This window comes from Cyprinodon variegatus, unplaced genomic scaffold (assembly GCF_000732505.1).
Source record: "Cyprinodon variegatus isolate N-32 unplaced genomic scaffold, C_variegatus-1.0 Scaffold187, whole genome shotgun sequence".
Lineage (NCBI taxonomy): Eukaryota > Metazoa > Chordata > Actinopteri > Cyprinodontiformes > Cyprinodontidae > Cyprinodon > Cyprinodon variegatus.
The window spans coordinates 736969-752182 of record NW_015150640.1 but is presented as its reverse complement, the minus strand read 5'-3'; the positions used below and the strand labels follow the sequence as shown (position 1 = coordinate 752182).

The 15214-nt window shown below is 37.3% G+C and overlaps 2 protein-coding genes across 2 annotated transcripts in view; one reads left to right on the top strand and one right to left on the bottom strand.

Annotated features, from left to right (window-relative positions):
* Positions 1–2785, bottom strand: part of ivd (isovaleryl-CoA dehydrogenase) — a 17648-nt gene extending 14863 nt beyond the window's left edge. Inside the window, exon 1 of the mRNA XM_015379201.1 lies at positions 2570–2785. Coding sequence (XP_015234687.1) covers positions 2570–2725 — 156 coding nt within the window. The 5' untranslated portion in view covers positions 2726–2785. The remainder of the gene's footprint in view (positions 1–2569) is intronic.
* Positions 2786–6630: 3845 nt separating this feature from the next.
* Positions 6631–15214, top strand: part of itpka (inositol-trisphosphate 3-kinase A) — a 25758-nt gene continuing 17174 nt past the window's right edge. Inside the window, exon 1 of the mRNA XM_015379205.1 lies at positions 6631–7331. Within this exon, the coding sequence (XP_015234691.1) occupies positions 6930–7331 (402 nt within the window). The 5' untranslated portion in view covers positions 6631–6929. The remainder of the gene's footprint in view (positions 7332–15214) is intronic.

The window sequence follows — 15214 nt, the reverse complement described above, 5'->3', positions numbered from 1 at the left end:
AATAGATTAAAATCAACAGGCAAAAGCTTTATGATAAGAAATCAGGCACATTTTAGCTTTTTGATCAGGGATAACAAGACTGATTAAAATGGTTTCACAAATCTCGGGCTGGGCTGTTATGATGCAGCATCAAACCTTATGAAATACTACGTGAGCTTAAAAGCATCTGAATAAGAATTGCATTGTTCTGCAGTGACCAGTGTCCACAGATCCTAAGATGACCTCAATGCAAATGACATGAGTTCAAGGATATCTAAACCGACAAGTTTATCTCCTGAGAGCATGGAGATACAGCACCCTGATAGTGAAGAACCAGTGAGCTGCAAGAGTTAAAGGTTGATAAAGAAACTGTTTGGGCGGGGGATACATCAGGCATCAAAGTAACATTTTAAGAGCTTAAAAAAAAGGTAAAACTAAGGATTTAAAAGGGTAGGGGGTAGGCTGGTAATATATCTTAAAAAGTGACCCAAATAAATTAGAAAAAGGCTCATGGGTGGCATCATATGGTGGATATTGATCAATGCAACAGGTGAAGTACTGTCTCTCAAGTTGCTTAAGAAACTGATGATAAAAAAGGTGCCAGAATACACGATGCCAGGGTTTCTTAACCCTGTTCCTCAGGGTCCTACATGTTTTAGGTGATCCCCTGCCTCCACACGCCTCTACTGAATGAAAACAAGTTCAACAGGCTTTTACAGCATTTGATGGCTGCCGAGGAGGTAATCCAATCAGGTATGCTTGATTTAGATGAAACACATTTAAAACATGAAGGTGATTGGCCCCCGAGGACCAGGGTTAAGAAACCCTGTTTTAAGCTACAGATTTGCAAACTCCAATGCATCAGCTGGGGTTCACATCAGGTGGATGCACTGCCTATCAGAGAAACAGGTGGTAGCGGGATGCCTATGGGGACAAGTTAAGCCTGCAGAGGAAGTTTGATGTTTGGGTAATGTCCTGTTGGGAAATGTACCTTTTGCCAAGCAGAAATATTAATTTATTAATATGGTAAAGCCCTCCAGAGCCTCTGGGATCAGGCAACACATGATACAAATGAGCCAATAAGCTGTGTCAGTCTGAGTTGCTGCTGCTACTTTTAGACACAGCAGGCAAACCTGTGGCATGCTGGGCGATGGGAAAGAAGGAGAAGACGATGAGAAAAAGAGAGCAGAGAAAGTGTGGACTGCTGGAAGAACTGTGGTGAACTAGTGAAAGAAAAGTGAAATGGTGCGCTCAAAGATCACCCTGCACATTTTGAGTATGTTTGGCTCAACCTGCTGCTGTGAAGCAGGATTCTCCCCCATGACCATAATCAGAAATAAATATTGATCCAGGCTCAAAATGAGCACCTTGATATGTACTTTAGAATGGCTTTGTCGCCATTCAGAACCAGGTTTAAAACCTTGCACGGCAGCCTGAAGCCCACTGCTCTCATTAAGCCATAAAAAATTAAATAAAATAACAACCAGTCAGTTCAGGTGTTTTATAAAATATCAGGAAATTTTCTATATACCAAACTGAAAGATTGTTGTTCGCTACTTAAAAAAAAAACACTTTAAAAGTGTTTTTTTATATATATATTTTATTTAAAAATAAAATGTATAACATGGATGCATAGACACTCCATTTTATTTCAGTGTTAAGTTCAGTTTAAAGTAACAGATTGGAATTCAAAATGTCTCCGGACCTTTACTGGTTGTTTATTTTCTTTATTCGGACCCCGCTGCTTTGTAATTGGTTTGCCCTGCACTAAAAGGATCTAACAGGAAGAGATAATAGAATAAGAATGAATAGTTTGGTTCTGGAATAGATTGAAAAGCTGGGGTACAGAACTAAGATGTTGACATAGCCTCCAAACTCTCCAGTTTACAATTCTTTAGACCTTATATGAAGATGTTCTGGAAAACACAAATAGCATAAAGGTTCTGCTACTAACATCATAATACAGTTTACCGCTGCACATAATCAGGGGTTTAGTGTAAAACCTTATTAAGCAATAGGTCATAGTGGATGCTGGGCTGGTGTTTGAGTTTATAATAGGGACAGCATCATGAGGTAGAGCCAGTTGTCCAATCAAATACCTGATATGAGCCTCGCCCCCCCACCGTTTATTTTTCTATAAAAGCAACTGATGCACAACTGTTTTATAACCACTGCATAAATCTTTACATGAAAAATATACATTTATCAATCTGTTCAACTGTGAATAAACACGACTGGAATAATTCAGATTTTAACTAAAATAAAAGTTTGTCAAACAATAACATTGGTTCATTACAGAGCATCGGATATATCATGCAGTAATAACTTGAGATTTATATCAAATTAACAGTTTCTTGGTTCTGCCTCAGCAACTGGAAGGTCGGCTACACTTTTCCACCTCTTAGCTGTTATGTCATCACGTCCTGTCAGCTTTGTCCTTAAATTTGCCTATTCAGAATGTAAAAAGGGACACTTTATTGTGGTACACAATAAAGTTCTAAAGTGTTTGCAGACTTTATCAGTTATATTTCTCGTCTGTTGCCTATCTGCTTCCCCCCAAGTTAACCTGTGATGCTAACAGCTAGCTGACCTGTATCTGGTCCTCTGTGAGTCCGTTCACCACGTCATCCACTTGGATAGCGGCTCCGGAACATCCCCTCCTCGCTACGGTGGGGACAGATAACCTGGAGCCCAGGCGGAGAGCGTTTCTGACCGCAAACATGACGCTGGTGGTCGGTAAAAACATGGAGCCGAGCTTCAGATGTGATGCTAGCACTGTCTTTTTATTGCAGAGCAAGAGAGAGGAGGTCTCACTCTGATACTAAATCCGCTCAAATTAAGAGGTCTCACTCTGATACTATTTATCCCTTTAAAGATAGTACGTCAACGCGTCTGCCATATTGTGTGTGGCATATTCCAGGTGAAACAAAACTTCATTAATAAAACGTTGTTAAGGAGGCTCCGTACACAAGCACACACATATGGATATATAATGTTTTAAACATTTTTAAATATATTTTTGTACGTTTTTTTTTCATTTAAAATGGCAGGAAGGGACTTCAATGCATAGGTATGTTGTCTTCAGAGACAAATTGATAGTTGAAGGACAATTGTATATTTTATTTCTCTCTTACCGAACAGAAAAGTAAGGAAGATGATTAGGGCCACTGAAAAAATAAAAAAGTTAACTGATTTGTAAATTTTATTTCAGTATATGAGAAAAAAGTACGAATTCTGACTTTAATCTCAGAATTCTGACTTTTTTCCTCAGAATTACGACTTTTTTCTCACAATTTTGACTGTAATCTCAGAATTCTGACCTTTTCCTCTCAATTCTGACTTTTTTCTTAGAATTCTGACTTTAATCTCAGAATTCTGACTTTTTACTCTCAATTCTGACTTTTTCTCACAATTCTGACTTTAATCTCAGAATTCTAATGGAATTCTGACAGATTACAGACATGTTAGCATCAAGCTGTAGCCATGTCTGTTTTAGAGACTAAACCAGTTCTATTGTTATAATAACCTTCTGGTCTTTCATTAATGAAATAGCATCAACGGGGACCCCTCGGGTACGTAAAAAGTCACCTAATTCCATAATTTTCCACCAATGTGTCACTGGCCTTCTCAAACAACTCATATATTTTTCAGGGAAGTTTGAGTGCTCACACATTTCTTCCTTCATGGTGCCCATCTACATTAAGATCCAAAATTCTGAGATTAAAGTCAGAATTCTAAGATTAAAGTCAGAATTCTGAAATTTTTCCCATATTAAACTGAAATAATATTAAAAAAATCTTTAAAAACGTTTTCTTTTTCTTCCTGTGGAGCTAATCCTCTTCCGTAGAAAAGCCCTTTGCATTAATATGCAGGGATATGCAACAAAAAATATGGGGACAACATTCTTCTTCTACACATTTCCATCATTCGAGTTTCTCTTCTCCTGTCGTATGTCATGCGTTAGCACTATCTATTGGTAAATCAACACATCTCCAGGACATTAAAACAGATCATTTATAATTCCATCCATTCCATCCATTATCTCACACGCTTTATGGGGGGTTGTGAGGGGTGCTGGTGCCTATGTCCAACTGTCTACGGGCGAGAGGCAGGGTACACCCTGGACAGGTCGCCAGTCCATTGCAGGGCATATTTATATTTCTTTCTTATCAATACCAGGTTCTGGAAATCTGAGATTCTGTAATATTTTCCATGTAATATGTATTATTGGAAAATTATCCAGCTTCTAACTTATAGGAAGAGTTTGGTATACATGTTAAATTAAACGCTCCTGTCCAAAAATACTGTATTCGTATCTAATTCCTTCATATTTTGGTTTCACTTGATATGTACCTTTTATGTACCTGCCATTTAATTTAATGTATCTCTGTTTATTATGTAACTTTGCTGCCTCTTGGCCCAGGACTTCCTTGAAAAAGAGGTTTTTAATCTCAATGGGATTTTTTTCCCGTGGTTAAATAAAGGTTAAACAAAATAAATAAAAAATAAAACAATTCACAGTCTTGCATTTCCAAATGAATTTGGTGACTTTTTCAGTATATATTTTTTTGCATATTTCAATGAATCATATTCTTCCTTGTATTCATACCTTTCAGTTCAAAGTCTTTCACAATTGTCCTTTATGCTTGTCAGTGAACAAAGTAATATTCAGTGGTATCTTGTTGTTTGCACGAGTGCCAACCTGGGCCACTTGTAGCCCTACAGCCCAACACAGATTTAAAACCTTAAAGGATTGGTTAAAAGATGTGACGCGGTTACTGCTACCCCAGCCCACACAAGGCTCTTTTGTCAGTTTACAAAATACCTTTTATAAATAAAGATCTTAATGCAGTTAGTAAACTTATTTTCATTTGGCTTATTTTTTTCATTTGTTTATAGCCTTATATTTTAGTTTTAAATGTATTTTTTGATTATCTGTTGATGGAAAATTATATTAATTTACAGAATAAAGGTTAAAAAAAATCTATGTGTTGTTAATGTTTACAAAATGTCTCGATTTGTGGATTGAATTAACAAAACAGAACAAAAAGTTGTAAGTTTCGGAGGGAGGAGGGGGTATGACCTTATTCAATTTCATTTCATGAAAATACAATTTAATAAAAAAAAAATATTGTGTTCAGTGCTTCAATTAAAAAGTGCAACTAATAAATTACTTAAATGCAACACAAGCCTTTGTTTTGATTATATTCATATTGTTAGGAATGTAAAGCTACTGGAATAAAAAAGGAGTTTATCAGAAAAAGAAGGTCTCCACATAAATGCTTTATCACCTCAAACAGCATTGAATTTATATTTTGTTATAAATGTATACATTTTGTCACTTTATAGTTTGAGTTCAACAGTTGGTATGGTCATTTAAAAATGGTAATTTTAATATTTTTAAATATCTCCTGTTCTGCTGCACCTTAAAGAACAAATATGATCCATGAGGCATTTTGTCTTGTAATATTGTATATAAGGTAAAATACTTTAAAATGTGGAATAGTTGATTTGATTTTTGAATGAATTGAAATATATATATATATATATATTTATATATATATGAGTCTGCCTAATCCTGACCTGGTGTTTTTATTTTATTTTTTTATTTTATCCCTGACTGTGAAATATTTTCAGCTCTCACATTATGAGATTTTCTTCTAGTTGACCTCACAGACTTTCTGTTATTTGTTAATTTTGATATTTGCCTTTACTCAGTTTTAATCTTAAATTAAGGTGAAGACAAGCAACTCTGGAACATGGTGTGTTACCAAACTTCACATGTTCTATTGTGGTTATTATTGGGTTGCTTTGTTGGTCCTCAGTGGTGTCTGTTGTGCAAGACGTTTATTTCCAAAACATTATCAAGGTATGGTTTCTTCAGACTTTTTAAACATTTTTAAGGGAAAATAGGTACATTAGGATTGAATCTCACTCCTTAACCTTGGATTAACTGGATTAACTTGATTTTAAACAGTACAGGATGTTATTGACACTAAACCAGAACAGCTTGCCACTTCTTAGTGGTTGCTGATAGTCTTTTGGTATTTATTTTCTTTTCTTTTCTTTCTTTCTTTCTTTTTTTTTTTTTTTTGGCCAGTTCCTCTCTTTCTTTTCATCACAGAAAAACATCAAGTTCCTTCAATATCTGTTTTCAAACCATTCTGATATCTTTGAGAACATTTATAATTTGCATCATCTCTGCAAAGCATGACTTTAAGAGAAGTAGGTTAATGGATGGAAGCAAACTTAATGCATATCCTACCAGGGCAGATAATATATGTTGTACTATAAGCTTCCCTATACTGTACTAGGAAAATATTTAAACTAGATCCAATCGTGTATAAAACAATGTATTAACTCGAGGTTTAGCACACTTATGCATCCAGGGTATAATTAGTTTTTTTTTTCTCTCTAGATGTTTTTTTTTCAGTTTGATTGTAATTATAGATGTTAAAAACAACAACAAAACTCAGGGCATTTGACAGGTTTGTAAACGCAGCATTTAGGCAGCTGCAGCAAAGTTTGATTTCCATTTATTATAAGGACTGGTTTCTGCTGAACAGAGGCAGCAGAGATCTGGAACTGTGTCAGCAGCTTCTAAACTGTTCAGTCAGGAAGCGAGAGCGGCAATGCGGAAGATAATAAACGACAGCGGGATGTAGCAGTGTGTGTGTGTGTTTTTGTGTGTGAGTGTAAAACCGCGCAGAAGGGCGAGTCACGCCACTTAAGAGGGGTTCCCCTTACCGACAGTGTGCAGAGAGCGCACAGGCTGCCAGAGGCGTTCCTGAGCTCAGAGGAGACGAGACGGGACCCAGGGAGGATCAGCAGCATTTCCAGGGTCCCCGCTGACTGTGCGAGACTTTTCCCACAGTGAAATGACCAGATTTGAATGCTGAGCTGAAGCGCAGTTCCGCTTGTCGTCGTGCGCCTCTACGGCAGGATCTCAAATGCCCAAAGAGTGCAGGAGAAAGTCCTCAAAGGACTTCGGGATCTCTGGGACCGGACTAACCGATGGAGGCCGTGTAGAGAGAAGGACTGCAGGGAGGTCCACCAAGATCTGCGCAGAGCTCATCCAGAAAGCCACCGCGCCGCCCGCGGCACCGGCGCGCATGGATGCGCCCATGGTGCCGCAGGTCACCATCACCCCGGAGGGAGGCGGCTCTTCCCGGGAGATCCAGCAGGAAGACTTGGACTGTACTGGGGACGGAGCCCTGCGCAGAAAGCTGTCCAACTCCTCCATCTCCTCCACAGGATCCTCCGCGGTGGAGTCTGAGGATGATCTGCTGAGCGACACCGAGAGCAAGAGCAAAGGCCTGGTTACCCTGGAGCACCTGGTGTGCACAGGAGAGGTGAGCCTCTTTGCTTTTTATCCGGTAGTCCTCTTGTAGCCTATATCACTCACTCACTGGTCTGCTTAAAACAAACATACAATAAACCTGCATTGAGCTTGAACCTTTTTCTGGTTGCAATCAAAGGTGGATGCAGTTTTTCAGGTCCAATCAAAAATGACCAAAGAATGTAATATTTTTAAAACAAAAAATCTCACTTCCTTTTTGTAAATAGAGTCAAACAAAAGGAAGGACCCTGAGCTTCATGCTCCATAGAGCAGAAAGTCTGGGATGTTTCACAATGACAGGATTATCCTGTTCGGTTCTGAGTGTGGTCCTATAATCTGAGGGAGATTCTAGGTTGACAATCTCAAGTCAAGGTTGATAAGATTTGGAGATAAGGTGAGTAATACACTGTGATCCATCAATAGAGAGTCTTAAAAACCAACAATTCTGTTAAAAACAAAAATGTAGTCTTGGAGCAGATAAAAAGAGGCCAAAACGTTTAAATGCGCTGTTGTTGATTGGTTCCAGTAAGTTTTTACCAGTGGGTAAATATGGCATTATTGTCACCAATCTTCACTTTGATCTTTTATCTCCAGACATCTTCCCCATTCAACTGATTGCATGAAGCGTATCATGTAGACGAAACTGAAAACATCTTTTCATAAACTAGGAGCTGTAGCTGCATTTAACTTTTTATATGAGAATAAACAACGAGGGATCCGATTTCCTGAAATTTCTTCATGATTAAATTCTTAAAAGGAGAATTTTTGTATTTAATCTTATTTAAAATGAATGTGGTTTAATAAACTCACATAGAGGACACATTGCTGCTATTGAGAATCTATAGGATTGGCTGAGGTCACACAGCCTATGGGAGAAGGATACTAAGATTTGAGATTCAAAAAAGCTTTCGTTTATTAAAGAAAATTGACCTTAAGGATTCAGGGTCCTTTGTTTGTTTTTTGTCTTCACAAATTTTCAGAAAATGCTGTCTTGTGGTACTTTGTGTCCGATTTCTTTATATAAAATCATTGATTTATTTTCTTAATCTCTTTTTATAAAAAAAGGAGAAAAAATAGAAATTTAATTTATAACCTTGTATTTCAACCATCCCTTCTGGACTGTGTTCAAAGTGCAACTATGTACAAGCCGTGAGGCCTGTTGGCAGGTCCAGCCTTTATAAACAATTAAAATATAACAAAAAATGTTTGCAGCCGGTGTTATTACCGAAGCTCAAGTTTGTACAGGTGAAGAAAATATGATTTTCTAATAATTCATTCTTTATAGAAAGCAAATTTGATTGATTAATAAAATGGGTTAATCATCATTGCCTCTGTGCACCAAGAACCAGATTTTAAAACGGAAGCTTAAACCAGCAGAAACCAGACGGTTGCTGCTGTGCCATCAAAGCAGGACTGCCTTCTGTGTCAAGGTATGTCTATGAGTCAAGGAAAGCTACTTAAGATCATTTCTAAATGACCCAAACAAAACCCAACAATGAAGGCCATTTTCTTTAGCAGCGTTCCGACATCTAGCTTTCTTCTATATTTTCTTATCAGCAACCAAACATATAAATGACTCAAGCTAATGACTGACCCTGATCCTCTGAGTGTTTCAACTGAAAGATGTGGTAACAAGTACCAGCACCTAATGGAAAAACCTAAAAACTGAGTCAAGTTGTGGGTACCAGTGGAAAAGGGGCTTAAGAGTCAGACGAGCAGAACATTCATGCAAGCACTTGGTCCTGACAAGAAGAAAAGGATCAAAAAGGTTATTTCCCATTTTTTCAGATGAGTTTCTGATCTAAATATTGATGGAGCTCAAAAACATTGAAACTTTGATTATTCTTTTATTTCTTTTCTAATCTCTGAATTAAATCATCAAAACAATCAGAGAGTCAAATAGACTCTTAATAAGCTTTAGATATTTCAGCATAATTTCAGAATAGAGGAGATGATTTGTTTCCAAGTTTGAAGACTTGGATGGGAAACGAAATGTCTTCAAACTTGGAAACATGGACCAGTGAATTGTTTTCTTTTTACTTTTTTGGAATGACCTGGATGACTGAGAATCTTCACCAGTGATTAGTGTATTATTGTTAAATTATGTCTGGATGGAAATTAAACTTTTTTAACTTGTAAAACACATTAGGGGATGTTTTTATAAAAAACTAAATATTTTCCACATTTATTACCCTGAAGTTAGCTATTACTGCATATGTTTTATTTTCAATCTTTCAAAACATATTCACTATAAACAAAAAATGAAGGAGACATCTTTATTTTTAGTGAAGTTGTTAAAATCTGAATGGAAAGCCGGAAATTCATGCCTCAGATCAAATTCTTTTTACGACGCTGGTTGGTGGACAGACATTAAAAGTAATTTAAAGTAGCTGATGGCTGGAGCTCAGGAAGGAGCTGATCTTTGGAGCAGAAACAGGTCATAAACAGGAGCCAGCAAAGTGTTTCCTGACAGGGAGCCGTTGGGAATCACAGGACTGCAGTGAATAGGCAATTACAGAGGTATAACAGATTTCCCTTTAAACTGTTTACTTCATCTTCAAGTGATATTAAGCCATAAGTGCGGCTTCCAGTAACCACTTCTCATGGGAATGAGTCATTTTTGCAGTTCAGGAGTTATTTCTGGTGCTTTTGGATGTAACAGGCTCTGGAAGATTTCACAAGAGATTATGTTCCAGTCACAGAAGTCTTGGGTTTTTCTTTCCTTTTTAAAAGGATTGCTCAGATAGAAACAGGTAAAAAAAAAAAAAAAAACGAAGCTGGGAGAGCCTGTTAGAGAGGATGGGATGATAACCAGGAAATTTGATTCCTTTTCCTCAAGTAAGTTGCAAAAGAATATCTGCCCATCTAATCCTTTCCTGCCTAATGACTTTATAGTTATTATATTTATAGCCTTAATAGAGCTTTTTTCAATTTATTATTTATGAGGGATATTTTCTTTTTGGCCAAAATGCAAAATTCATAGAATGTAAAAAGGATAATCACTCTGCAACTCCCTTTCCTGGCTGAAACACGGAGGCGGCAGTATCATGCTGTGGGGATGCCTTTCTTTAGCAATATTTGGGAGGCTGGTCAGAGCTGATCCAGAGCTAAATACAAAATATTTAAAATCGAAAGTCCTGAGATTTGAACACCCAGGGTTTTTTGTAAAGAGAATCCCAGATGATTTGAATGCTTTCTAAGTGACTGGAAGGCTGCGGGAAATTTAATAATCCATCAAATTTGATGTATTTAGACTTGTGATGTGTATGGAAATTGTGAAAAAGCTGAACTGCACCTCAGGTGCAGCTTGTAGCGGTAATTAAAAACGAATAAAACATACAAGCAAGGGACCCACTTAATGTTGACAGTTATCATTTTCATGAATTCTTTAAAGAAGCACTTTTTTTTTTACCATATAAGGGCAAGTGACCGTTTCTGGTATTGTAATTACACTCACCTTGATTTTTGACATAAAATATATGTATTTTTCAAATATTATAGAAATAATAAGGTCTTGTTCTGTCCTCCGTTAACACTTTTGGGTTGAAATTTTTGATTTACAGTATCAGTAATCTAAGTTCAGTGAGTGCCCTATAAAGGGTTAAGCAAAACAAACGCATATCCAAAAAATGTATCAAATCATTCGCAAGTACAAAAACAATAGTGACCAAATGTGTGACGGGCTTACATAATCCCTGGTAATGACTGCACATCTGCACTGAAAGGAGCAAATGTTTCTCTGCAACTATGATCCATGACACACATCTGTATGACGTGAAACCAGTGTGGATGGAAAGTGACAAGTAACAACAAAACATCATCTTGTTTACTCATTTAATTTGCCAACCCATCTGGAGGACGTTTTTTTTATTTAAGATAATTCCTCCTTCCTCATATTCCAAAGTGTGGGATTATTTGTTTATGAAACTATTTCAAATATTTCACCTTTCCCTCCCTCAGCTCACAGAGCTGAAATAAAGGCTTGGCTTTAATCTAAATTGACTCTGAGGGTGGAAATCTTTGCTGGCCTTCTGTCATTGTTCTTAATAACATTTGATCTGCTAAAGCTCAGTCCTGCAGGAGATGTTTGCAGGCATGGGACACTTCCTGATACAATCCTGCATTACCCTGTTATTAATCTAATTTACTCACATTTTCACCTACACTTAACAGATCGAGAAAACATTATTACTATGCAACGATAACCTAATATAATTTTCAGCAAAGCTATGAACAATAGTCTGTATGATTAAGAAACAAGAACTGTTGGACAATATAAAGCAGGGTAATGGGACCAAAAGACAATTAAAAAAGACAAACTAGTCATTTTACTGTCTAGAAAGAGATCTATAAATACACTTTTAAGGCTTTGGGATTTCAGCAAATTGAGAGCTGTTATCCCGAGATGGAGAAAATGTTAAACTTCCCGGGAGGACCGGAGCATTGAAAGCTCATCCAGGAGGTCATAAAAGCACAGAGAACATCTACTATACAATTCTATAGGCTTCGGATGCCTCATAGTGCACAAATAACAAGAAACATTTGCCAAAAAGGCATCTGTGCAATAGTTTAACAGACAAAACCACGGCTGTCCGAAGTCAACAGAAGTATGTGTCTCATATTTAGTTTTAGTTTTAATTAAAACACTTGGAGGATTCAAATCTTTTTGTGAAAATCTCCCAAAAAAGTTTGTTTACAGCCTTTTTTTACAGTTTGGATAAACTGTAAAAAAAAAAAAAAATAAAGCTGGTAGTGTTATGTAGCTTTAGCTCTCTAGCAGAACATCTTGAAAAACAGCGCCCATCATTTGGAAAGGCCTATACTGCAGCACAGTGATCCAACAGATCTCAGAACGTTTTGGAGAATCGAGTTGAGCTTTGCAGGGTAGAGGTCAAAGTTTGAACTTAAATGCAACACTGATACTGTGGGGTGACCTTAAACAGGTTATTCATGCTCCGAAACTCTCCATCTGCGGCTGAATTGAAACAGGTTTATGAAGATGTGTAGGCTAAAACTCCTCCAAAGTGGTCGCCTCTTTGCAGATGCCTGTTAGTAATTATTAGGAGAATCACTTATGAGTTTTAGGGGGGCGGGAGGTGGTTTTAGTTTCACTCAGAGGCTTACTTGGCTAGTGTTTTATAAAAAAAAAAAATCACGTACTTGTATTTAATTAGGTTTTTTTTGTGTAATGGTAAAATTTTATTAGAGATTTAAGACATCTAAGTAGGGAAATAAAGCAAAAGAAGAATAGATCTTTAAGGGTGCCAATACTTTCTGATGGTGCTATATTTGAAGTGTTTTTCTGCAGGTGTGAAACTCCAATGTTGCCGCTCATGTGTGAGCTGTAGGGGGTTGAGCGTAATCACAGTGACTCACCTGCAAGTTTCTGCCTCGGTCTGCATCATCAAGCCGTCAGACGGAGACTGTCACACAGCCTGCCGCACTTCCCTGCCTTCTCCGTTCACAGGCAGGAGCTGTCACTGTTCTTTAAACAGCCTGAGCACTCTGTCTCCTGCAGGGCGCCTGTGTTTAACCGACGGTCTTAAAGCGGACGCTACACAGGCCTTTAAAGCATACATTTTTTATTTGTTCTGACTCCTCATCAACGATTAAAGATTTCAAAGTTAAGGGGAACAAAATGATCACTTCAAAATATGTGCTCTGATGCTCCAACGGAAAACATTAAACCCACACAGAGCACAGCACATGCTCACATGTTCTTGTGTAATCATGTTTTTTTTTGCGGTCGGTTTCCAGTTTTAGTCTGGCCTTTGACATTTAACAAAGAACTGCTTCAGGAAGTCAGACACTTGAGAGAATCCGCTTTAGCCTTTTCTCATTGACACTTTATTTCAGAGCAGTGTCAAACACAGGACTTTGTAGAGTCGTGTGCCAATCAAAGATGTTTTCAGAGAAAGGAAGATATTTAGACGTACGTTGAAGAGTAGCTTCTTTGTTGACTGCAGAGCAGTTCATTCGGGAATGAGGTGGTGCTTCTGTGTTCTGATGTATCTTTAGGTTTTAAGACTTTTCATGACTTTCAGCTTGCAGAACCTGAAAGTTTGGCTTCAGCTGTCTTTGTCTGCTCAGATCAGCACATTCATGTCTCGCTCTTACAGCACGTCCCGTGCTCTACAATAAAGGAGCTTCAAAATCCTCAAATCAGCAGTAGACGCTTTTGCACCAACACAAATCATCTGATAAAGTCATACTACATACAAATAGCCCTTTAAATGTGTCGCTCAAGGAGATTTTTTCAGATAATATTTCTGTTGTTTTCGTCTGGCACTGATTTGTTTTCAAGGCTTTTTTTTATGCTTTGCTATGAACTCCGTTGTTCACAGATGAATTGTTGATAAGCACAAACAGTAACCAGTCCATCCATCTAGTGTTTGAATGTGAAAGGAAACAGTCGATGTGTCCCTCTGAAAATGAAGCAATGATTGACCAGATATCCAAGCCATCAAGGACAAAGTTTCTTCTGCTAAATGTTTACTTTACATTTTTGTATCCTGAAAATGCAATGTTTCAAAAGTTTACCCCGTCTTCAATTAGTTCTTTAAATTTCAGTCACAAACTTTAGTGTATTTTATCTTGATTTATTTTTTTTTTTTTGCAACAGATCTGCACAAAGCAGTGTATGATAAAGTGGAAGGAAAACTATGTCTGGTTTTCAACATATTTTTATCAAATTAATGTCTAAAAAGTGTCTGTTCCGTTACCATTCTGGCCTTTAATAATACTCAGTGCAACCAGATGTACCTTATTTAGTAATATAATCTCTATAAACAGGTGTTCAATAAATGTCTGAGAGGTTTGTACAAGACCACCAGTCAGGAGGCCCATAGCAGATCTTGAAGAGCTGCAGACATCCACAGCTCAGGTTGGAGAATCTGCTGATACGACAAATTTAGCCTCAAATGTAAAGAACAAAGAATTGAAGAATCAATATGAATTCCTGTTTGAAGTTTGCCATAAACCAGATAGGAGGACACAGTAAATGTGGGGAAGAAGCTGCTCTGAATCTGGACAGTTGAGACAAGGATTCAATCATTTGGTCTATTGTGAAAGTGCTGAGAGACTTACATTGAACATGGAAATCCCAAAGTGAAGCATAGTTGTGGCAGCATCATGGTGTGGGGATGCATTGCTTGTGGGGCAGATAATTTGCTTATGACAGCAGGTTCTGCAAACTACAAGTCTGGAGCTCTTTGGACTTTTCAGTGTGGCTCTTGTTAACTTTGGGAAGAAAAAAAAGAACAAACGAATATAATAACAACTATCTAATATTTTTGATAAAGATATAATAGTATTGCAGGTTTTAGAGGGTTTTCAGTTTTTTAAATATACATGTATCTAATATATATATATATATATATATATATATTGTGCAGTACAAATTTATTTGTATAGCACAATTCAGTACAAAGACAATACAAAGTGCTTTACATGATTAATATATAGGAAAATAAAACAGAATCAAAGCAAGTAGGAAAAAATGAATAAATAAATAAATAAAAAATGCAGAAACAAAAAAGAACATTAAAAACAGTTGGACTAAAGAAAATGAAAAAGTTTAACCAATGACGTTTCAGTTGAACTGTTTAACTAGAACAGTTGAAGGCAATCCTATACAAATGTGTTTTTAGTCTTGATTTAAAGGAACTCAGGCTTTCCGCACTTTTACAGTTTTCTGGAAGTTTGTTCCAGATAAGTGGAGCATAGGAACTAAATGCTGCTTCTCCATGTTTAGTTCTGGTTCTAGGTATGCAGAGCAGGCTGGAGCCAGAAGACCTGAGTGGTGGTTAGAACTGGGGTGATGTGCTCTACTTTCTTAGCCTTAGTGAGGACACGGGCAGCAGCGTTTTGGATCAGCTGCAGCTGTCTTATTCTCTT